The sequence below is a fragment of the Anguilla rostrata genome, chromosome 6, assembly GCF_018555375.3.
Source record: "Anguilla rostrata isolate EN2019 chromosome 6, ASM1855537v3, whole genome shotgun sequence".
In the NCBI taxonomy this organism is placed as follows: Eukaryota; Metazoa; Chordata; class Actinopteri; order Anguilliformes; family Anguillidae; genus Anguilla; species Anguilla rostrata.
In genome coordinates this window covers 39,798,938-39,821,997 of record NC_057938.1, presented here as the reverse complement: position 1 = coordinate 39,821,997, position 23,060 = coordinate 39,798,938, and the positions used below count along the sequence as shown (strand labels likewise).

Sequence of the window (23,060 nt, the reverse complement as noted above, 5' to 3'; positions counted from 1 at the left end):
TGTGTGTGTGTGTGTGTGTGTGTGTGTGTTTTTGTGGGCGAGTTCCGTCACTCATTCACCGTGTCCTCTCTCACTCTTCAGAGACATTAAACCGGACAACGTGCTGCTGGACCTGAACGGCCACATCCGCCTGGCTGACTTTGGCTCCTGTCTGAAGATGATGGAGGATGGCACGGTGAGTCGGGACTCGTTAACAAGCTGTATTCTGATTGGTCCTGAGGAAAGTCTGCCCATTGCCCATTGGCAGTACTTAAGGCCGTATCACATTCTTCAGCCCTGTTAGTTTCAAGGCTAACCAAGTCCACCTGTAGCTTCAGCCACTTGATATGAGGAAGGCTGCAGTGGACTAGCTTCTACAGTTCCTTTTTTTAGCAAAACTGCTGCAAAACTACGCAGCGGAACATTTCCGTAGTCAATGTGCCTGATTTCTGGAAATATAAATTGACGAATGTCAATGATAGAAATTCCCGTATTGCCTCCTGTGCAGGTGCAGTCCTCGGTCGCCGTGGGGACGCCGGACTACATCTCCCCGGAGATCCTGCAGGCCATGGAGGACGGGAAGGGGAAGTACGGGCCCGAGTGCGACTGGTGGTCCCTGGGGGTGTGCATATACGAGATGCTGTACGGGGAGACGCCCTTCTACGCCGAGTCGCTGGTGGAGACCTACGGCAAGATCATGAACCACGAGGTGAGCGCGCGGGGTGTGGTCCTGTGCGGTCCTGGGACGCAGGGTCGAGGGGACCTCGGTAAATGCCCTCATCTGTTTTAAGGTCTCCCTGCTGTGGTACGTGGTGAATTACGTCTGGTTTATGCTTTTGTTTCCAGTGTTTGCATTTTCAAATGTTCACATTTTCGCCATTTAGCAGACACACTTATCCATCAGTGACTTGCAAAGCTTCCATTTTCTAAATACAATTAAGGATATAATAATGGGGGGGGGGTGGGGGTTACAACTCCTCTATATTACAAAACAGGCCAAATAACCCCCCCAATAATAAAGCATGATAATGAGAAAAGTGGTTTCATATCATATAGATGGGGCTTTCATGCTGTGATTGGAAGATACTGATCAGTGGTCTCAAGTGTTTTCCCTCTTTGAATTTACCAGAAATGATCATTTCACAGCTGTTCTATTTTTTTTTTTAAACTTCTGGGGTGGCATGGCCGTGGGACTCCCATAGAGGGTTACAGTTCTTGGAGTCCGTTCAGATTAAGTCCCTCGCTCATGAGTACAACGACGGTTCCCCGCCTGGTTACCAGTTTCCTCACAGGGGAAATGGAGGGTGGAAGGTACGGTCACCCGAAGATCTTTCCTCCCCCCCAGGAGCGCTTCCAGTTCCCGTCCCACATCACGGACGTGTCGGAGGACGCCCGGGACCTGATCCAGAGGCTGGTGTGCAGCCGGGGCCAGCGGCTGGGCCAGCGCGGCATCCAGGACTTCCAGGCGCACCCCTTCTTCCGCGGCATCGACTGGGAGAGCATCCGCAGCGCCGAGGCGCCCTACGTCCCCGACGTCAGCTCCCCCACCGACACCTCCAACTTCGACGTGGACGAGGACGTGCTCAAGAACCCGGTGCGTGCCCAAAACTCCCACTGACCTCTCCGGCGTCTACGTCTGTATCTTAAAACCAACAAATGATGCCTTCAGAACCCAAATCTCAGTGTTATTAAGAGCGTTAAGATGGACTGTGATGTACCCGCACATCGGTGCTAAGCTGAAACGAAGCAAGTCTCTGCTTACTTGATCAGTGCAAAGAATTATAGTTTTTTAAAAAGTTTTCTGTTGAAAGGTTTTGGCTATCACCTTGAAACACTTTCTTGAAACTGATACTGGAGCAGGAGTTACATTGTAGATAAAATAGTTCCAGTGGGGACTACGGTTGATCCTGGTGCATCCATTTTATAGCAGATGGTTATGACAGTACAGTTTTTGTGGGGCCGTGAATTTTGGGGAATATGGCCTAGAAAGGACTTGGAAGCCCTCGCATAGATTGTGGTGTAGATATGCTGCTCCATTGCTGTGTTAAGTGACTGACCCCTGCTTTGGAAACTTCACTCTCCACAGGACCTGGGCCCTCCCATCTCCCACACTGGGTTCTCTGGTCAGCACCTGCCCTTCGTGGGCTTCACGTACACCACAGACAGCCCTTTCTCCGACCGCGGCTGCCTGAACCCGGCCACGCCCGCCGAAGGGGAGGTGGAACCGGACGGGGAGGGAGAAGGGGAGGGAGAGGAGGAGGGGGAGGGCGGCCCCAAGACGCAGGTCTTCGAGAAGAGGATTCAGCGGCTGGAGCAGGAGAAGATGGAGCTGAACCGCAAGCTGCAAGGTCTGGAGCGACGCCCACTCTGCAGTCTTCCCCGCCCTCTTTTTTCGCATTTCGCTTTACCTTATAGCCATAGCATTAACTGCAGCACCCTCTGGGCCACACCCGCTCATTGTTACTTCCACGTTTGAACGGCTCCCCACAATGCAGCAGTGCAACGTTGGCCTCCTGTGGTCATGCCCACTCAACAGTCTGCCACGCCCTCTCGCAATGCAAATAACCGGGCTTCCGTGTTTGACTCTCTTGCCGAGCCCAGTCCCCACCCCCTGTCATTGACACATTTCCTGCTTTCCCAGAATCCACCCAGGCTCTGAACGGCTCAGGTAAAGCGATAGGGACCGTTGGCCGGGACAAGGAGATGAAGAAGCTGAACGAGGAGATCGAGCGCCTGAAGAAGAAACTGGCAGGTGAGAGGCCACGCCCACTCCAGGTGACACCATGTCAAGTCCACCTGGCTAGGCCTCTTATTAACAAGCTACCAAACCGCAAAGCAGAGGTCTTGGCTGGCTGATTTGTTCCTTTTCGCACAGGAACTGTTATTTTTAACATTAAACTTGTCTTTCATGGTACGTACCCTTTGTCACCTGAATAAAAAGTGAAAATAAAAATATTCAGTGCCTTGGGGTGAATTGGGTGAAGATTAGCAAATGTTACAGCCATATAGACAGCTATGTAAAATGGTGGTGTCACTGATAGTGACCGAGTTCAGTTGTTTGATTGTGACATAAATCCTCCTAAGGAAGTTCCTCACAAGGTAGCTGTACCTAGGAGCTTCGGGTCGGTAAGGAATTTTGTGGTCAGCTCATGGTCGTTTTGAATCCGGCAGATTCCGACCGGTTGGAACACCAGCTGGAGGAGGCGGTCACCTTGCGGCAGGGGTACGAGAGCTCCGCCTCCAAACTGAAGTCCCTGGACAAACAGGTTGCGGCGCTCGCGCTGGAGAAAGAGGACATCCAGAAGGTGTGGCGTCATCATTACTGTTGCGCATGCAAAGCATGGACAACTGAGTGCAAAGCTTGGGAATGCCTTTTTGTTAAAAGAAAAAAGCTACACGTCTGAAACAAGCAATGGTGAAAAGTGTCGACCTACAAACTAATCAAAGTGGTAGAGATGTATTTTAGCCGAGCTGGATACATCTGTCCCAAGCAAAACGCTTGTTTTGCTGATCGAGTTGCATTAGCAATGCACTGAAATGGCTAACCAGCTTCAGTAGCTAGCTATAGCTTTCTGGTTTAAGTATACAGATTTTAGTAAAAAATCTGTTTTAAAAAAGTGAATATATATAGATTTTGTCTGTAGATAGAAATGAGAAATCTTTTACTATATTTTATAGTGGGCAAGGTAAACAGTTAGATTAGAGCTAGATGTCTGCTAGCCAATCAATACATTGATTGTGTGTGAATATCTTTGTATTTTAAATGTAGCTGGCTACTGTAGGTTGTTTTGATAAAAATTTGAACTGGCCTACAGGAAATAGTTCTTTGCTGCCCCCCTCTGGTGAAAAAAAGTGAAACCTAGACTGTAATGTCTTGCGCACTTCAGAAATCAACATTTTTGATTGTAACAATATTTTCCAGTAACATATAGGCAGCCTGAAATTACATTACATTACATTACATTACATTACAGGCATTTGGCAGACGCTCTTATCCAGAGCGACGAACAACAAAGTGTATAACCATAACCAGGAACAAGTATGACGAAACCCCTAGAGAGAAGTACGTCCAAGTGAGAACACGCATAGTTCAACTTGACCTGATGGTTAACTGATTACACTACAACGAGCGCAACAACGAAATTATGGAAAAATAAAGTGTGTTAAGACAGTTAATGCACTATCACTCGAATGGGTTGGTTCAGCGATTGCCTACATCCCAGGCTCACATACAATTTAACATTGTTATCATGGGTTAAATAGCCTTTCAAGGGTACGAAGGCGTATTGGGATTTGAGCCTATACCCTTCTGATGTCAGATTACATTATATTTATTTGGCAGATGCTTTTATTCAAACTGATGTACAATAAGTGCATACTGAAGGTCATTGGAACAACTACAAAACACAGGTCCGATAAGGTACGATACTCATTATGTAACAGTTATTCGTAGCCATGAACACATTAAGTCCAGTTCACACAGTAAGCACGTGCTAGGTCAGAGTGTAATGTTAAGCAGGAGGCGTAAGTGTAGTGCACAGCCGACCAAAATTGGTTCTCAGTGCCCTGCAGAGCAAGAAATATAAACTGCGATGACGTGAAATCGCATAATGGTAGCAGCATTTTCCCAGGAGGTGAAGCAAATCGGTATCCGTGCGGACAATGTTCACAATAATTTGTGAGTCACTAAAAATATCTTGGCATGTGCTCTTCCCTGCGAGTTACATTATCCAATTACCGCTTTGGCCGCGTTGTCCCGTGGCCAATCAGAGGCCTGCTCACAGTCTTTGCGCCGCCACACGCCCGGCCCAGTCCCGCCGCGTTTCCCCATCACGCCCTGAATTAGCGTGATGCCCAGTCCCGCCCAGATGCCTGTAATCGAATAAGCCGCGGTTTTGGTTTGAGCCGTCGCTCGCGCGACTCTCATTACATTACATTACAGGCATGTAGCAGACGCTCTTATCCAGAGCGACTTACACAACTTTTACATAGCATTTATACAGCTGGATATGTACTGAAGCAATTTCGGTTAAGTACCTTGCTCAAGGTTACAACGGCAGTATCCTTACCCGAGAATCGAACCTGCGATCTTTCGGTTACAAGTCTAGTTCCTTACCCACTGTGCCACACTCCATCCTCTCAAATCCGGCATGCGGGTCGTTGCATCTTCGGTCTCTCAGTCCGTCTGTCCTTCTTCGTCGGGTTCGTCCGCTTGTCCGTTCGTCCGTCTCATCGACCCCCCCCACTTCCCCCCCCCCCCCGTTTCCGCAGCAACTGGCGGAGGCGCAGGAGCGGGCGCGGCTGCAGGCGCAGGAGCTGAAGGAGGCGCAGCAGCAGCGCAAGCGGGCGCTGCAGGAGTCGTCGGAGCAGAGCGAGCGCGCCACCGAGCTGCGCTCGCACAAGCAGCGGCTCGCCCGCCAGCTCCGCGACAAGGAGGAGGAGATGGACGCCACGCTGCACAAGATGGACGCCATGCGGCAGGACATCCGCAAGACCGAGAAGGCCCGCAAGGAGGTGCGCGTGTGTGTGTGTGTGTGTGTGTGTGTGTGTGCGAGAGGGTGTGTGCGTGTGAGAGTGTGTGTTGTGTGTGTTTGTGTGTGTGTGTGTGTGTGTGTGAGAGGGTGTGTGTGCGTGTGTGCGAGCGAGAGGGTGTGCGTGTGTGTGAGTGTGTGTGTGTGTGTGCGTGAGTGTGTGAGTGTGGTGTGTGTGTGCGTGTGTGGTGTTGAGTGTGCGTTTTGGTGTGTGTGTGTGATGCGGTGTGTGTGCGTGTGTGCGGCGACGAGGGGTTGTGTGCTGTGTGTGCTTAGTGGTGTCGAGCGAGAGGTGTGTGCGTGTTGTGCTGTGTTGAAGTGTTGTTTGGTAGTGTGTGTTGTGATGTGTGTTGTGTGGAGATAGTGTGTGTGCTGCGTGTGTGGGTGTGAGTGTGTGTGCATGTGGTGTCGAGAGTGTGTGTGTTGAGTGTGGTTGTGGTGTGTGTGGTGTGTGTGTGTGGTGTGAGGTGTGTGTTGGTGTGTGTTGTGTGTGTGTGTGCGTGCGTGAGTGTGTGAGTGTGTGCGCGTGGTGTGTGTGTGTGTGAGAGTGTGTGTGCGTGCTGCGTGTGGTGGTGTGTGTGGTGTGTGTGTGTGTGTGGAGAGGTGTGTGTGCGTGCGTGTGCGTGGTGTGTGTGTGTGTGTGCCGGTGTGTGCGTGTGCGTGGTGTGTGGTGCGTGTGGTGTGATGTGGTGTGAGTGTGTGTTTGTGTGTGTGTGCGTTCTTGCGCGTGCATGCGCATGCATGTGTGCGTGCGCACGTGTGTGCCTATTTTTCAAAAATAATAGTTAAGAATAGAAATAATTGGCCATCTTAGTGGTTCACAACAGGATAGGGCAGTGGTTCTTAACCTTGTTGGAGGCACCGAACCCCACCAGTTTCATATGCTCATTCACCGAACCCTTCTTTAGTAAAAAATAGTGTAATAATGCAGACTAGACTGAGGGGTGGACCTCTGCGGCGGAGGCTCCACCGAACCCCTGAGACCGACTCACCGAACCCCTAGGGTTCGACCGAACCCAGGTTAAGAACCACTGGGATAGGGTCTCATTCAAAGGCTTGCTTTATGTTTGTTTTGTATGTTTTTTTTGTGAAAAAAATGTTATATTAATAGTTGGTGTTACACACAATTCAGCCATAAGTGGGGGTCAAATGCACGGCCAATCAGAAACTGCTAAAAATATAAGAGCACGTGGGAGGACCTTAAAATAGAGCGCACGGCTAAGCCTAGCGAGCGAGGTGGACGAGGAACTTCTCTGCATCAGACCAGGTGAGGGAGAGGCGGAGCGCCTGACCTTTACTCCTCCTCCCGCAGGTGGAGGCGCTGCTGGAGGACTCCAAGGCGGAGGCGTCCAAGGAGCGCAAGCTGCGGGAGCACAGCGAGTCCTACTCCAAACAGCTGGAGAGAGAGCTGGAGAAGGTCAGAGGTCACGCAGACTCCTCCCCCCAAACCCCGCTGGCCCCACCAGCTCTGCTCACCTCTACACTTAACACAGCAATCGTTTTTAATTGTTGTTAGCGCAGTTTGGGGTGACTGTGTGAAATGTGCACCCTGGCATGGCCAGTTCTTCTTTTTTGTTTATTTTTTATTAATTAAATTTTTTGAAATGTATTATTTCATTTCATTTTTTTAGAGATTATTCGGATTATTCACTCGCTCAACTTCTCAATGGGCCATTTTATATTCCTAACCCTTCAAGGTGTAAGATCATAAATATGTGATTAGAATGTTCTTAGCTGAACACTCTAATGCTGATGTGTAACCATCACTACTGGTCATTGGAAGCACTTGTTCTAAAAAAAAAAAAAGTTCTAAAACACTGACTTAAAATTTAGAAAAAAGAAAATTCTTACAAAGCTACTCTTCACAGGGTTAAACCAATATTGTACTCTTATCCTGCCCCCCTCTCCCAATCTCTCTCCCCTTCCACCATATACAACTCTAACCTCCCCCCCATCTCGGACGCTCTATCCCGCAGATGAAGCAGGGGAGCAGGCGGGGGTCGGGCCTGGGCCCGGAGACGCAGCAGGAGCTGTCCAGGGCCAAGTCGGACCTGGACAAGAAGGTGCTGTTCTACGAGGAGGAGCTGCTCCGCCGCGAGGCCTCCCACTCCAGCGAGCTGAAGAACCTCCGCAAGGAGCTGCAGGAGGCCGAGGCCCAGCACGCCTCCCTGCAGAAGGAGCTCACCCTGCTCAGGGACAAGCTGGAGAAGACCGAGCGGGAGAGGTGTGACCTCACCGCCGTCCCCGCCTACGGCCACACCCACGTGCTCGCCCACACCCGCACCCACGTACCCACCCGTAGCCACACCCACATCCCCTCCCTCAGCCAGTCGCATACCCACCCGCAGCCAGTCACATCCCCGCCCTCAGCCAGCCACATACCCACCCACACCCGACCACAGCCGTAGCCACATCCCCGCCCACAGCCGCGGTCACATACAGACCCACAACCACTCCCACAAGCTACCCATAGCCACACCCCCGTCCTTGACACGGCTGTAGCCGCTTCCCTGTTCAGAGAGGTACGCTTGTTGACTCACCCCATTTCTGAAGCCTCATGCGCTGAGCAAGCTGGCTCCTCTCAGTTTAGTCAAATATTGTCAGAAGGGCTTTGAGGTTGTCATCATGATCAGTTTTCTTGCATTACTCGTGAACACATAAGCTTATAACGTCCGTGAGGCTCAACGAATCCCACAGGTGAGGCTGTAAAGCACACAGTCAGTTTCTCACTCGTTCTGTTCTGTCATACTGCTTTGCCTTTGGTGATTGGTTCATAGAAGTCAGCTGGGTCTGAGAGTGAGAGCTGGGGTACTCTGTGTGTGAGAGGGAGAGGGATACTGTGGAATACTCTGGGCTACTCTTGGATATTGGGGTTCTCTGGGGTACTCTGGGGGAGAATGAGAGAGCTGGGGTACTCTAGGATACTCTGGGGTGCTCTAAGATAATTTGGGGTACTCTAGGATACTCAGGGGTTCTCTGGGACACTCTGGGGTACTCTGTCTCTAAGTGAGAGCTCAATGCCCTTCCCTGCAGGCAAAGCGAAATGGACGAGGCGCTGGCCAACCTCAAGGAGAAATACGACCGGGAACGGGACAATCTGACCGAGGACAACCGCAGGCTGACCAGCGAGACCGACAGGGTAGGCTGCCGTCGGGGGCATTGGGTGGGTGGGTGGGAGGGAGGGCTGACGATGTCATAGATGACCTCACGGGAGCACTTCCTGTCGAGGCGGTAGCCTGACCGGCCTCGGCCGCTTTTGCCCTTCCAGCTGTGCACGTTCGTGGACAAGCTGACCGCGCAGAACCAGCAGCTGGAGGACGAGCTGCAGGACCTGGCCGCTAAGAAGGAGAGCGTGGCGCACTGGGAGGCCCAGATCGCGGAAATCATTCAGTGGTGAGAGCATTTGCTTGTGGAGTCATTTTAAATTGGGGTATTTACATGTTAAGTCATTATAAAACGGTCCACTTATATTTGGGGTCATTTTAAAATGAGGCATTTATGTTTGCGGTCACTTTAGAATGGGACATTTACAAGTGGACTCTTTTTGAAATGGGGAATTTATGTATGAGAGTCATTTTAAAATGGGGTATTTATTTATGGGAGCCATTTCAAAATTGTATATGTTATTTTAAAAATTTTTTTGGAGAAAATCTCGACCATGCTTGGCCTTTAAATCCCCGCGCATTATCTGGTAATGTGGGGGAGCCAAAGGCAAAGGATATTTATCACGCATCGTCCTTGTCTCTCCCTACCCATAATCCTTCTTGCTGCACACCCATGCTAAAGTTGCATGTCCCCGCAGGGTGAGCGATGAGAAGGACGCCCGGGGCTACCTCCAGGCCCTGGCCACCAAGATGACCGATGAGCTGGAGTCACTACGGAGCTCCAACCTGGGCTCCCGGACACTGGTGAGTTGCCTACATTTCCCATGATGCCTCACCACATGGATCTGACAGGAGGGTGTCCATTTTAGCTGTTTTAAAAGAAGCCGCTCCTCGTTTTCTCTTCTATCTCTGCTGTTTACCTTACCAGTTTTTAAGAAATGATACCGTTTTACTGATTTTTCCGGAACATTTTTCCCCCTCTCTCAGGATCCCCTGTGGAAGGTGCGTCGCAGTCAGAAGCTGGACATGTCGGCCCGGCTGGAGCTGCAGTCGGCGCTGGACGCGGAGATCCGGGCCAAGCAGCTGGTGCAGGAGGAGCTCCGCAAAGTCAAGGGAACCAACATCTCCTTCGAGAGGTTAGCGTGACCCCGCCCCTCCCCCCTGTTATAGCCCCGCCCTCCTCGGTGTGGCACAGCTGTCGAGTCCCTGGAGAAGTGACCTCTGACCTTTGACCTGCGATCTGCCCTCCCTTCTCACAGTAAACTGAAAGAGGCGGAGGCCAAAAACCGGGAGATGGCGGATCAGCTGGAGAGCGTGAAGAAGGAGCTGGAGGAGAGCCGGACCCGGACAGACAAAGGTTAACCCGCCGCTCCTCACAGGTTCTCAGCCCCACGGTCACAGATGCGTTGTGTGACTGAATGCCTAGCGTTGTGCCTGATATGGTTTATAGAACCGTTCCAGGTCTTACAAGGTGTTGGTTAGCATGCTGGGTGGAAGCCGCTTAGCTGCCCATACCTGCTTCTCGTAAGACCTGGAATGGCTCACACTGGTGTGCGTTAGGAATGGTTGTGAGGGGAAGACCTTGTCAGAGTTTAAAGTTAACATACTGGTTCTTTTTGTCATTTGCAGGGTTAAAGCTTCCCAGCTTTCAGGATTCTCTGTTTGATTACTTCAGCACCTCCCCCTTCTCCCAGGACCTGACCAGGGTAAGGGTACAGCCTGTTTCCAAGGCCCTCTCACCTGCTCTGCTTCTGTGTTACAGAGATGCTAAAGGATAGCTAGGCTAACATTTCCGCATACACTTTGAAGGGGCGGGGCTTGTTTAAGCTGGGGCCAGGGCTGTAGGCTAACTTGAGGGGCGTTCTCAAAAGTCCTGGGGCCCAGTGCCCTGTGGCCAGCTAAAATAAGCCCTGCTATAACCCCGCCCCCTCCTCATGAAACAATCTGCCCATCACCACCAAACTGACACGGTATTCGCTAGCAGCTGCCCAACCGAGAATTGTTCATTAGGACCGGCTCGTGAATTAGTGTTGCCATAACAATGTGCACACTGACTTGCGTCATGTAGTTTGGAGCCTCAGGCGAAAATCATCAGACTTCCAAGTGTTTGCTAATCTATAAATCTGGGTGTGTTTGACTACTGTTCTCGTTCTGCCTTTCTGACAGAACAGTCCTAGATGCTTTTTATAGCAATGCTAATAAACCATGTCACATGAATCAAAGTAATGGCTGTAATATCATAAGGGAGTAGATGGAGATCTTTGATTGGCTGGGCTTGATAAATTGAGTGCACAAGTGAGTGAATGTTTATTTCTGTAATTTAGCTGTAGGGTGAAACAGGCCAAACGTTTGTAGCACTCAAAATGAAGGCCGTTCAGCTTCAGCCAGCACGTCTGGTCTTTTAAGTTGCATGCGTGTCCTGGGTGGTGGGATGCCTCCTCAAAATGGAGGTTGTAACGGGCTCTCTGTGACATCACGGGGCCTGCCCTCTGTGATAGGTTGAGATTGGTGTGGGGTCAGTCGGGATGCACCGAGCTCCACTCCTCCACCCCGCCGTAATGCTGTCTGTCTGTCTGTCTGTCTGTCTGTCTGTCCCCTCCAGTCCAGCTCCGTCAGCGAGTCTCCCAAGTCCGACATCCCCTCCAGGTCATCGAGGACCTCCGAGCAGGACGTGAGTGCCTGTCCCTCCATCTCCTCTCCTCCCTCACTCCCTCTCTCCTTCTCTCTCCCTCATTCCTGAAGGCTGTATGTATGAGATTTGTCTCTCCTGCATATGTGCTCCCCTAAATTGAAAATTTTAGCGACATAGAAATCTTTTTTTTGCACGTTTGGAAATCTCCTTTCTACCCTTTTTTATGACCCCCCCCCCCTCCCATCTCTCTCTCAGGAGCCCCTGAAGTCCCCCTCAGCTGCCCCTGTGGCCACACCCCCTGCGTACCAGTCATCGCTGAAGTCCTCCCCAAAGGTATCCCTCTGTTCTCGACCTCTCTCTCTCCTCGTCCATTTGTTTCTCCTGGGTCCTCCTGTTCCTCAAGTTCGAGGCTGAAACGTCCTCCCAGGTTGCGCATGCCACTCGGCTGTCCTTCCTTTGTTTCTGTGGAGCTGAAGTCACCCTGTGCTGTGTCTTCGGGAGGTGAAGTCACCCTGTGCTGTGTTTTCGGGAGCTGAAGTCACCCTGTGCTGTGTTTTCGGGAGCTGAAGTCACCCTGTGCTGTGTTTTCGGGAGCTGAAGTCACCCTGTGCTGTGTTTTCGGGTGCTGAAGTCACCCTGTGCTGTGTTTATGGGAGCTTAAGTCACCCTGTACTGTGTTTTTGGGGTGCTAACACTGTGGTTCGCCTGTCCTCTGTGTTTTAGCCCAAAGCGCATCAGCTGAGCATCAAGACCTTCTCCAGCCCCACCCAGTGCAGCCACTGCTCCTCCCTGATGGTGGGCCTCCTCCGTCAGGGCTACGCCTGCGAAGGTGAGCTTCAGCACAGCTGAGCCACTGCATTCTGTGTGTGTGTGTGTGTGTGTGTGTAGGGCTTTGTCTTTCAGATGCACCCTTGCTATGTATCATATGTTGCTTATGTGTGCGCACGTATGGCAAACAACCAAAAAACCAATTACTGTGATAAACCGTACAGAACCTTTCCCAAAGCGCTCACTGCGTTGCCTCTACCCGACAGTGTGCTCCTTCATCTGTCACGTGTGCTGCAAGGACAGCGCCCCCCAGGTGTGCCCCATCCCCCCGGAGCAGGCCAAGAGGCACCTGGGCGTGGACATGCAGAGGGGGATCGGCACGGCCTACAAGGGCTTCGTCAGGGTGAGCGCTCCACGCCCGCCGTCGCGCGTTTGATGACGATGCGTCCGTTTTCTCTCTGATCCAGGGGGCCTCGCCTAACTGAAGTGCACAAGCACATTCAGAGGGGTTAGGTAATGCCTCAGTGACCACAGAAAAGGGCCATTGGCACTGTGGGAGTGGGGGTTTGGGTGGGGATGGGGTGGGAGTGGGGGTGGGGATGGGAAGTGGGTGGAGTTGGGTTGGGTGGGATGGGAGATGGTGGGTTGGGGTGGGGATGGGAGTGGAGATAGGAGTGGAGTTGGGGTGGGGATGGGAGTGGGGATAGGAGCGGAGTTGGGGTGGGATGGGAGTGGGGATAGGGGGGAGTGGGGTGGGCATGGGGTTGGAGGGGGCGTTGGGGTGGTGGTTGGAGTGGGAGTCTGGGTGAGGTTGCCGGTGGTGTTGGGGTGGGAATTAGGGTTCTGCTGTCGACTCAAGAGCGAGACTGCTGTTCTCTCCCAGGTCCCGAAGCCCTTGGGGGTGAGGAAGGGCTGGCAGAGGGCCTACGCTGTGGTGTGCGACTGCAAGCTCTTCCTGTACGACGTGCCTGAGGGCAAAGCCACCCAGCCCGGCGTGGTGGCCAGTCAGGTGCTGGACCTCAGGTAAGGCCAGAGACCCAAGCGCTCGCTGGCTCGCTCAGTCAGTCAGTCAGTCAGTCAGTCAGTCAGTCAGTCAGTTAGTCAGTCAGCCAGCCAGCTAGCCAGTCAGTCAGTCAGCCAGCCAGCCAGTCATTCAGCCAGTCATTCAGCCAGTCAGCCAGTCAGCCAGTCAGTCAGTCAGTCAGTCAGCCAGCCAGTCAGCCAGTCAGCCAGTCAGTCAGTCAGCCAGCCAGCGAGCCAGCCAGTCAGCCAACCAGTCAGTCGGCCAGCCAGCTAGCCAGTCATTCAGCCAGTCAGCCAGTCAACCAGTCAGTCAGTCAGTCAGTCAGCCAAGCCGTCTTCAGCCATTCTTCATGACCGTCATGTCAGCCATCATTCACCATCATCAGCTCCACTGACAGCATCAGCTGGTGGATTTGCTATCATACTTACTCTTCACGACTTGCTGATTGGCTAATGTCTCATTCATCACCATCTACATCGCATTGAACAAAAGTTATTTTCAAAAAAGACATAGAACATTAGTACACATATTAACACAGAGCATAATTGAATTATTTTCTGCAAACAAAGCAAATAGTCATTTGAAATAAAATATAATGAACCTTCACTTTTTCAAAACCATGATATGTTGTGAATTTGGAGATCGGCCCACACCTGCACTCCACCCTCACTCCCACCCACTCACATACTCTCATTCTCAACACGTTCATTCTCAACCGAACGCAGTTCTCGCTACGCAAGGAGTCACGCTGTAATATGGCTGTGTGATTACAGTCCCAGGGGCTGTTTTCTGAGCGCGTGCGGTGCGTTCGCCGCGCTCCGCGCCGCCGCGCTAACGCTTGTCTGCGGCCCTTTGCAGAGACGAGGAGTTCACCGTGAGCTCCGTGCTGGCCTCGGACGTCATCCACGCCACGCGCAAGGACATCCCCTGCATATTCAGGGTAGGGTTGCCATTAGGGGTTTCTGCTTCTGCCTCCATATTCAGTTACTGCCACTGTGGGTAAAGCCTTTTTAAAAAAAAAATAAATAAATAAATGGGAGGGAAACAACAGGAAGTCAACCGTGTAGCATAAATTCTCTCTTGCTGTGACCTCACGTGAACCGTTCACCTCTGACCCGTGACCTGTGACCTCTGGCCCCGCCAGGTGACGTCGTCGCTGCTGAGCTCGCCGCGGCGCTCGGCGTCCCTCCTGGTGCTGGCCGAGAGCGAGGCGGAGAAGCGCAAGTGGGTGGGCATCCTGGAGGGGCTGCAGACCATCTTCGCCAAGAACAACCTGAAGCTGCGCCCGGCGCTCAGCCTGCGGGAGGCCTACGACAGCAGCCTGCCCGCCATCAAGACCGCGCTGTCGGCCGCCGTCGTGGGTACGCCCCCCCCCCCCGTGCCACCCCGAACGCGCCTCGCCGCGCGTTTCACAGAGCCCCGCGTCCGACCTTTCACCCCGCCGTGACCTCCTGTAAAGAGCTTAGGAGGGGGGACTGTGGGGGCTATGAACACTCAAGGTCACCTTACGTGGTATTTAAAAAAAAAAAAAAACATTGGGGTCTCAAACTGAAAGCTAACTAACTGAATCGTGATTAGCAGATGATTACATTGTCGGGTTTTTTTGTGTTACCGCAGACCGGGAGCGCGTTGCCCTGGGAACGGAGGACGGCCTCTACGTGATCGAAGTCAACAAAGACGGTGAGAGTCCTTTCTTCGTGTTTTAAAAAAAAAATTTTTTATTTTGGCGCTTTATTTACAATGAAATCAAATTCTTGGGTTGATTGTTGTGACCCTGTGTTGACTATAACCCCCCCCCCCCGTTTGTGATGCAGATATCTGTAACGAGAGCTTAAATCTGCAGGAGTACAGCGTATTAATCATTCCTGAAGGCTCTCTGATTACCGTATCATTGTGTATACACTTGGAAGAATGTTAGAATGTTCCGGTCTGTCTGGCTGACCTCATGCTGTTTAGCTTTCGATTAGCTGATTTGGTTGTTTAATCCTGCAATTGTAAATGATTGCGCTTTGAGAAGTTTTAATCCAGCAGCACGCTTAGTTTGATAAGTGAGGAATAAATCACAGAAGGCCGTGTAGTTTTATGAAAGTCATCTTTTACAATGTGGTGTTCCTTTAACCACCCTGGAGTGGTTTGTTTTCATACAGCTGGGAAGCCTTAGGTGGATATGCTGTTCATATCATGGCATCTCGCATGAATAATCATTTCTAATTTGTTACCTTTAGGTGGTAAATGTGCTTGATTGGTGGAGGATGTTTTAAAGGGAACCCCGCCTGTTAAGACATCATCTACCCAAAGTGCATTGCACGTCTAAAATAATGGCAACCTCCATGGGTCAATATTTCTGTTAAAGGCTGGGGTTTTTTTATATAACCGAAATCTTTTGTGTGGTTTACAACATATTAAGCCATACAAATTGTATTCCTTTAAGGGAACTACGTGATGACACTTTTTATGGAACGGTCTGTGTTGTACTGTTTCTCCATGCAGGTTCTAAGAAAATAACCAATGCTCTCTTGGCCAATCAGAACTAGAGTATTTAGTCAGGCTTTGGTATGAACTGAGAGAAATGTGCTTTATCACTTCCTGCATGAAACGTTAAAAGTATCTTCTTTAGAGTGTGGGTTCTTTCTCCACCCCCCCACCCCCAAACTCACAAAATACGGTAGTGTCTGACTCTCTCTCTCTCTCTCTCTCTCTCTCTCTCTCTCTCTCTCTATCTTCCCGTGCCCAGTCATCGTCCGGGCGACCGACTCCAAGAAGGTGCAGCAGATCGAGCTGATCCCCAAGGAGCGGCTGGTGGTCCTGCTCTGCGGGCGCAACCGCCACGTCCACCTGCACCCGTGGGGGGCGCTGGAGGGCGCCGAGGCCGCCTTCGACATCAAGCTGGCCGAGACCAAGGGCTGCCAGGCGCTGGCGGCGGGGTGCCCCCGGCCCGGCGCCCCCTCCTGCCTGCTGGCGGGCGTCAAGCGGCTGGTGCTGTGCTACGAGGCCGGGGGGCCCCGCCCGCACCACCGCAAGCTGTGGGAGGTGCAGGCGCCGGGCGTGGTCCAGTGGCTGGGCTTCCTGCGCGGGCGCGTCTGCGTGGGCTACCCGTCGGGCTTCGCCCTGCTCAGCCTGCAGGGGGAGTCGTCGCCCGTCAGCCTGGTCAACCCCACCGACACGTCGCTGTCCTTCCTGGGCCAGCAGCCGCTGGACGCCCTGCACGCCCTGGAGGTGGGCGCCGGGGAGCACCTGCTCTGCTTCAGCCAGCTGGGCGTCTACGTGGACCTGCAGGGCCGGCGCTCCCGCTCCCAGGAGCTCATGTGGCCGGCCACGCCCCTCGCCTGCAGTACGTTGGCGGCCCATTGGCCGCTTTTTAACTTTTTTTTTTGGTTTCGTGGGAGGGGCTGGAGGGGGTAGGTTTTGACATTCCCGGGTCATGTGACAGGGTGGTCAGGCAGAGCGGGAGTGGGGAGCATGAACTAATTCAGTTTTTATGGAGAGAGAGAAAGAGCGGCTTTAACCGTGACCACAGAGACAGGAAGTGGAAGAGGAAGTGCACCTTTTGAGGGCTCGTTGTGGAAGGGAGGTGGAGTGAGTGAAAGGAAGGTGGATTCTGTATGAGAAGGGGAGCCGGAGTCTGTGTTGAAGGGAGGTGGACTCTGTGTTGAAGGGAGGTGGAGTCAGTGTTGTAGGGAGGTGGAGTCAGTATTGTAGGGAGGTGGAGTCAGTGTTGTAGGGAGGTGGAGTCAGTGTTGAAGGGAGGTGGAGTCAGTGTTGAAGGGAGGTGGAGTCAGTATTGTAGGGAGGTGGAGTCAGTGTTGAAGGGAGGTGGAGTCAGTGTTGTAGGGAGGTGGAGTCAGTGTTGAAGGGAGGTGGAGTCAGTATTGTAGGGAGGTGGAGTCAGTATTGTAGGGAAGTGGAGTCAGTATTGTAGGGAGGTGGAGTCAGTGTTGAAGGGAGGTAGTCAGAAGGAAAGGAAGGCAAGTGTGAAAGTGAGGCGGGGTCATGGTGGACGGGAGGTGCAGTCAGTGAAATGGGGTGGGGCCAATGTTGAAGGGAGGAGGAGTCAGAGGGAAGGGGAGTGTACTATCTCTGCCTGTCTGTCAGTGCAGCTCTGTTGTTCCTCTTTCAGGCTCCAACTCCACCTTCCTGAGTGTCTACAGCGACTATGGCATCGACGTCTTCAACATCAACACCATGGACTGGGTCCAGACCCTCTCTCTGAGAAAGGCGAGTGTGACGGGGACGGAGCGTGTGTGTGCGTGCGTTCGTACGTGCGCGTGTGTATGTGTTGTGCGAGTGCGTGTGTGTGTGTGTGTGTGTGTGAGGCCCTGTTCTGATTCCGACTCCCCTGCCTCTCCCTCTCAGATTCGGCCTCTGAATTTGGACGGCAGCCTGAACCTGCTGGGCTCGGAGCAGCCGCACCTCGTGTACAGCAGCAGCTCCTCCTCAGGTAGCGTCTCCCAGCACCGACGCTGTCCCTCACCCGCGCGCGTTAGCCTGGCTCTTCTGCACTGGGAGCGGCAGACTGAGCAGACCGCAAAGTGTCTGTTAAACGAAGTGGACCAGACAGGCTTTTTCATAGGGGGGGGGTGGTAGTGTTTGCACTGGCGACAACGTACAGTTCACTGTGGTAATTGATTGAAGAGCGCACAGTATACGGGTACTCTCGTCCCAGATCAACGGTGACACCATTGAGGGGATGTTTAGGTGTTAGAGGTGAGTTAGAGGGGATGTTTAGGTATTAGAGGTGAGTTAGAGGGGATGTTTACGTGTTGGAGGTGAGTTAGAGGAGATGTTTATGTGTTAGAGGTGAGTTAGAGGGGATGTTTAGGTGTTAGAGGTGAGATAGAGGGGATGTTTATGTGCTTGATGAGTTAGAGGGGATGTTTATGTGTTAGAGGTGAGTTAGAGGGGATGTTTATGTGTTAGAGGTGAGATAGAGGGGATGTTTATGTGTTAGAGATGAGTTAGAGGGGATGTTTATGTGTTAGAGATGAGTTAGAGGGGATGTTTATGTGTTCGAGATGAGTTGTTAGAGGGGATGTTTATGTGTTAGAGATGAGTTAGAGGGGCTGTTTATGTGTTCGAGATGAGTTGTTAGAGGGGATGTTTATGTGTTCGAGATGAGTTGTTAGAGGGGATGTTTATGTGTTAGAGATGAGTTAGAGGGGATGTTTATGTGTTCGAGATGAGTTGTTAGAGGGGATGTTTATGTGTTAGAGATGAGTTAGAGGGGATGTTTATGTGTTAGAGATGAGTTGTTAGAGGGGATGTTTATGTGTTCGAGATGAGTTGTTAGAGGGGATGTTTATGTGTTAGAGGTGAGTTAGAGGGGATGTTTATGTGTTAGAGATGAGTTAGAGGGGATGTTTACGTGTTGGAGGTGAGTTAGAGGGGATGTTTATGAGTTAGAGATGAACTGTGGTGGTGAGATGTCTGAGAGAGTTCCTGTGGTCTGAGGATAACGCTGTTCTCTCTCTTTTTCCAGAGGGTCCTGACCTGGCCATTCCCGAGACGTCTGATAACAGCAAGAAGGTGATGATGAGAACGCGCAGCAAGAGGAAGTTCCTCTTCAGAGTGCCTGATGAAGAGCGTCTTCAGCAGAGGAGGTGACCGGCCTTTCACCCGTTTAGCCTGCTGTTCACCTTTATCAACACTCACTCTGTCCTTCACCATCTTATTCACCCTGTTACTAACACTCACACAGTCTTTCACCATCTTACCCTGTCACCAACACTCACTCTGTCATTCATCAACATATTCACCCTGACACCAACACTCACTCTGTCACTCACCATCTTACCCTGTCACCAACACTCACTCTGTCATTCATCAACTTACTCACCCTGTCACCAACACTCACTCTGTCACTCACCATCTTACCCTGTCACCAACACTCACTCTGTCATTCATCAACTTACTCACCCTGACACCAACACTCACTCTGTCACTCACCATCTTACCCTGTCACCAACACTCACTCTGTCATTCATCAACTTACTCACCCTGACACCAACACTCACTCTGTCATTTATCATCTTCCTCACTCACCCTGACACCAACACTCACTCTGTCATTTATCATCTTCCTCACTCACCCTGTCACCAACACTCACTCTGTCATTCAGTATCTTATTCACCCTGCCGCTTAGACTCACTCTATCATTCACCATCTCACTCACCCTGTCACTTACACTCACACAGTCATTCACCATCTTATTCACCCTGTCACCAACACTCACTCTGTCACTCACCATCTTATTCACCCTGTCACCAACACTCACTCTGTCACTCACCATCTTACCCTGTCACCAACACTCACTCTGTCATTTATCAACTTACTCACCCTGCCACCAACACTCACTCTGTCATTCACCATCTTACCCTGCCACCAACACTCACTCTCATTTATCATCTTCCTCACTCACCCTGTCACTAACACTCACTGTCATTCAGTATCTTATTTACCCTGTCACTAAGACTCACACTGTCATTCACCATCTCACTCACCCTGTCACTAACACTCTCTGTCATTCACCATCTTACTCACCCTGTCACCAACACTCACTCTGTCATTCAGTATCTTATTTACCCTGTCACTAAGACTCACTCTGTCACTCTCCCTGTCACTAACACTCACTCTGTCATTCAGCATCTTATTCACCCTGTCACCAACACTCACTCACTCATTCACCTCACATTCCACCCATCCCTTCCCACTCACCATCTCATACACCCCGTCACTCAGACCTGTACATTGTCCCTCAAACTGTCAGCCGGACTGAAGCTGTTGAAATGTTATTCACCCTCTCACTTGTACGCACTCACGACTCTCTGTGTGTCTGGCAGAGAGATGCTGAGGGACCCAGAACTCAGGTCCAGGATGATCTCCAACCCCACCAACTTCAGCCACGTGGCACACGTGGGCCCTGGAGACAGCATGCATGTCCTGATGGACCTGCCCCTGGTAAGGGCGCCCCCTGCAGGCCCGGGGGAGGCTGTGCGCTCTCATACGCCGCAGGGCAAACGCAGTGGGGGTGGGGGGGGGGGGGCTAGGAAAGGCCAGCCTCCATCAATTCCATCTAAGGCTGATCAGCTTTGCAGGCCCTTGGTCAAGTTCCTTTCTCTCTCCTGCTTCACTTGTTTACAGCTGAGCTAGTTATCCTCTCATTCACGCTCTCTCTCTCCCTCTTTCGGTTTTCTGTGTCGTTTTTTCCCCCCCACCCTCCCCTCACCTCGGGCGGCGCAGCAGTGCGAATCCCCCCTCCCCTCCCCCTCCCGACCCCACCCCCTAATTTCTCCTCCGACCAACTTTGAGCACGTCTATCACATGACTCCCATCAGCGCCGAGCTCTATCTGCAGAAAGAGCCTGCCTCCCTGCCTGGCCTGCCGCAGATCTCCTCCTCCTCCTCCTCTCCTTCGACTTCCTCTTTAGGAAGGGTAGGCTTGCACACGCTCTCCCCATCCCTCCTTTTTTTCCCCCCCATCTCCCTTTTTTCATCCACCCCCTCTCCACCCTCCACCCTTCCTGTTTCGCTCTCCCCCTCCCTTCTTCCTCTCTCCCCTCTCCCTCTCCTCTCGTTCTTGCCGTGTCGTTTATAGGGGGGGCTGCATGGTTTGTGATCGTTATTTTTGACGTCCGTCCCAGGTGTGTGAAGTCCGAGTTCCGTGTGCTTCGTCGTGTTTCGTGTCCCAGCGCCGGGAACGGCATCAGTGATTTGTTAGTGGTGCCTGGTTGGACGGGGGTTTCGACATCACCCCGCCTCCTTGACACGTGTCACATATAAGCGTTGCAATAGCGACGCAAGCTAAGCCGGCACTCAAGGCGGAGTTACGTTCACGGTGCTCCTGCAGTGCTGCGGTTTACGAGGCCCCAGAGTATGTCACTGGGGGGGTGGGGGGGGGTGGGGGGGGGGTGGTTTTTGGCTAATGGCAGTCAGGTGTGCATTCTTCTTTTGGGCGGAGTTCCGTCCTCCGATTGGGTGGCGTCCGGGACCGGGCCATTCTTCTGTCGGGCGTGGTCAGGGACTCAGTCGGCCATTATCCTGCTGGGTGGAGCCGAATTGAGTTCTGTCGGACGGGCTGAGGATTCCGAATGCGGGAAGGCTTCATTTTGCACCTGGGCGTGCGCTTGGCAGCCCGCGTCTGCATTCTTGTGCGTGCGCTTGGAATCCTGTTGCGCGTGTTGCGCCTGTCAGTCATTTTGTTTTTCTGCGTGTGTCTGTGTGTGTACGTGCGTGTCTGTACGTGTGTGTACATGTGCGTGTGTGTACGTGTGTGTGTGTGTGTGTACGTGCGTGTCTGTATGTGTGTGTACATGTGCGTGTGTGTACGTACGTGTGTGTGTGTGTGTGTACGTGTGTACGTGCGTGTCTGTATGTGTGTGTGTACATGTGCGTGTGTGTACGTGTGTGTGTGTTTGTGTGTGTGTGTACGTGCGTGTCTGTACGTGTGTGTACATGTGCGTGTGTGTACGTGTGTGTGTGTGTGTGTTGTGTGTACGTGTGTACGTGTGTGTGTACATGTGCGTGTGTGTACGTGTGTGTGTGTGTGTGTTGTGTGTACGTGTGTACGTGTGTGTGTACACGTGCGTGTGTGTGTGTGTGTGTGTATCTGTATCTGTATGCGTGTGTGTGTGTTTCATGAATGCTGTCCCCTTGCCAGGATGAATCCAGGGAGAGGACTCGGCCTGCCTCTGTTCTTTCGCGGCAGCAGAGGAGCAGGTCCTACATGCCCCGCACTACCTCTGGTGAGTCACCCCATCGCACGCGTGCAGTCGTGAACATAAAAGGTGTGTGTGCGCACGCATACAGGCACACGAATGCGCACACTCGCTTTCACACGCGTGCGGTGCTGTACGTACCCTCATACAGGGCTTCGATATGCTGACGCTAACCTTGTCCTGTGTGTTTTGTGTGTGTGTGTGCGTGTGCATCCTACAGGAAGCTTAGACTATGGCGGTGCAGGGCTGTCTCGGAATGTCTGGGATCCAGACCTGGAATTTGATAGAGAGGTAAGTCCTGCTTCCCAGTCATTACATTACATTACAGGCATTTAGCAGACGCTCTTATCCAGAGCGACTTACACAACTTTTTACGTAGCATTTTACATTGTATCCATTTATACAGCTGGATATATACTGAAGCAATGCAGGTTAAGTACCTTGCTCAAGGGTACAACGGCAGTGTCCTTACCCGGGAATCGAACCTGCGACCTTTCGGTTACAAGCCCAGTTCCTTACCCACTGTGCTACACTCCATCCTACATCCTACACTCCGTCTCGGAACATCCTGGAAACCAGGCTGCTGCCTAGGCAAGCCTCGCAGAGCTGCCCTGGCCTACAGAAACGAGCATTAGCGAATGTCTGTAAGAACATCAGTCTAGAGTCCTGTCTTACAAACGGAACACGCTCAAACCATACTGCCCCCACAGCTGCTGGTTTTCTGTCCCTCAGTAAAACCACATCTCTCCTGCTTAGTCATCAGAAAGATGGACATTATCATCAGCGATAGAATCTGCTGTTCTCATGCTGTGTCCTAAAAGCCCTTTGGTAAACAGGAGAGGAAGAGAGGTCCCTCCAGCTTAATTCAGCCAGGATTTATGTATTTTACTGGCTTGGCTTTCCAGTTTTCCTCATGTAAAACAGTTATATTTAATTAATAAGCTTTGTCTTTTTTTAATGGATCGCCATTTGCAACAGTGTGGTTTTTCTGTTGGAACACTGAAACAGAACGGCGAACTCTGGTGGCCAAAGACCATATTACACTCTAGTAGACATTACTGCAGTATAAAATCATTTTAATGTGAAGGCGTTATGTGAGGGTGATATCCATTTCCACGACTTAGCTGTGTACATATCGCAATGAAACGATGAAAGAATGAGGCTGAAAAAATATGGCCATATGTGATTTATTTTTATTTTTATCACCAGTAAACATTTACAACCATTATTTTGCATAAATTGTTTTTAAGCTATGAATACCTTATTTTGGTTACTGTGGTAATCTTATAAAAAAAAATAAGATTCCTATCCC

At 51.6% G+C, this 23,060-nt stretch overlaps 1 protein-coding gene across 3 annotated transcripts in view; it reads left to right on the top strand.

Annotated features, from left to right (window-relative positions):
- Positions 1-23,060, top strand: part of LOC135257149 (serine/threonine-protein kinase MRCK beta-like) — a 45,980-nt gene that overhangs the window by 20,355 nt on the left and 2,565 nt on the right. Inside the window, exons 6-36 of one of the 3 annotated variants that reach the window (XM_064339607.1) lie at positions 82-175; positions 488-688; positions 1,325-1,573; positions 2,066-2,327; positions 2,621-2,731; positions 3,151-3,284; positions 5,251-5,493; positions 6,823-6,927; positions 7,487-7,734; positions 8,544-8,649; positions 8,779-8,903; positions 9,313-9,418; positions 9,602-9,750; positions 9,874-9,971; positions 10,244-10,320; positions 11,217-11,285; positions 11,502-11,579; positions 11,970-12,075; positions 12,281-12,417; positions 12,898-13,037; positions 13,897-13,978; positions 14,183-14,399; positions 14,656-14,718; positions 15,773-16,369; positions 17,156-17,253; positions 17,392-17,476; positions 18,515-18,635; positions 19,875-20,025; positions 20,275-20,476; positions 21,680-21,775; positions 21,969-22,039. In XM_064339607.1, the coding sequence (XP_064195677.1) occupies positions 82-175; positions 488-688; positions 1,325-1,573; positions 2,066-2,327; positions 2,621-2,731; positions 3,151-3,284; positions 5,251-5,493; positions 6,823-6,927; positions 7,487-7,734; positions 8,544-8,649; positions 8,779-8,903; positions 9,313-9,418; positions 9,602-9,750; positions 9,874-9,971; positions 10,244-10,320; positions 11,217-11,285; positions 11,502-11,579; positions 11,970-12,075; positions 12,281-12,417; positions 12,898-13,037; positions 13,897-13,978; positions 14,183-14,399; positions 14,656-14,718; positions 15,773-16,369; positions 17,156-17,253; positions 17,392-17,476; positions 18,515-18,635; positions 19,875-20,025; positions 20,275-20,476; positions 21,680-21,775; positions 21,969-22,039 (4,621 nt within the window). Of the gene's footprint in view, positions 1-81; positions 176-487; positions 689-1,324; positions 1,574-2,065; positions 2,328-2,620; positions 2,732-3,150; positions 3,285-5,250; positions 5,494-6,822; positions 6,928-7,486; positions 7,735-8,543; positions 8,650-8,778; positions 8,904-9,312; positions 9,419-9,601; positions 9,751-9,873; positions 9,972-10,243; positions 10,321-11,216; positions 11,286-11,501; positions 11,580-11,969; positions 12,076-12,280; positions 12,418-12,897; positions 13,038-13,896; positions 13,979-14,182; positions 14,400-14,655; positions 14,719-15,772; positions 16,370-17,155; positions 17,254-17,391; positions 17,477-18,512; positions 18,636-19,874; positions 20,026-20,274; positions 20,477-21,679; positions 21,776-21,968; positions 22,040-23,060 lie in introns of all 3 variants that reach the window. The other 2 variants (XM_064339605.1, XM_064339604.1) reach the window with 2 other exon arrangements.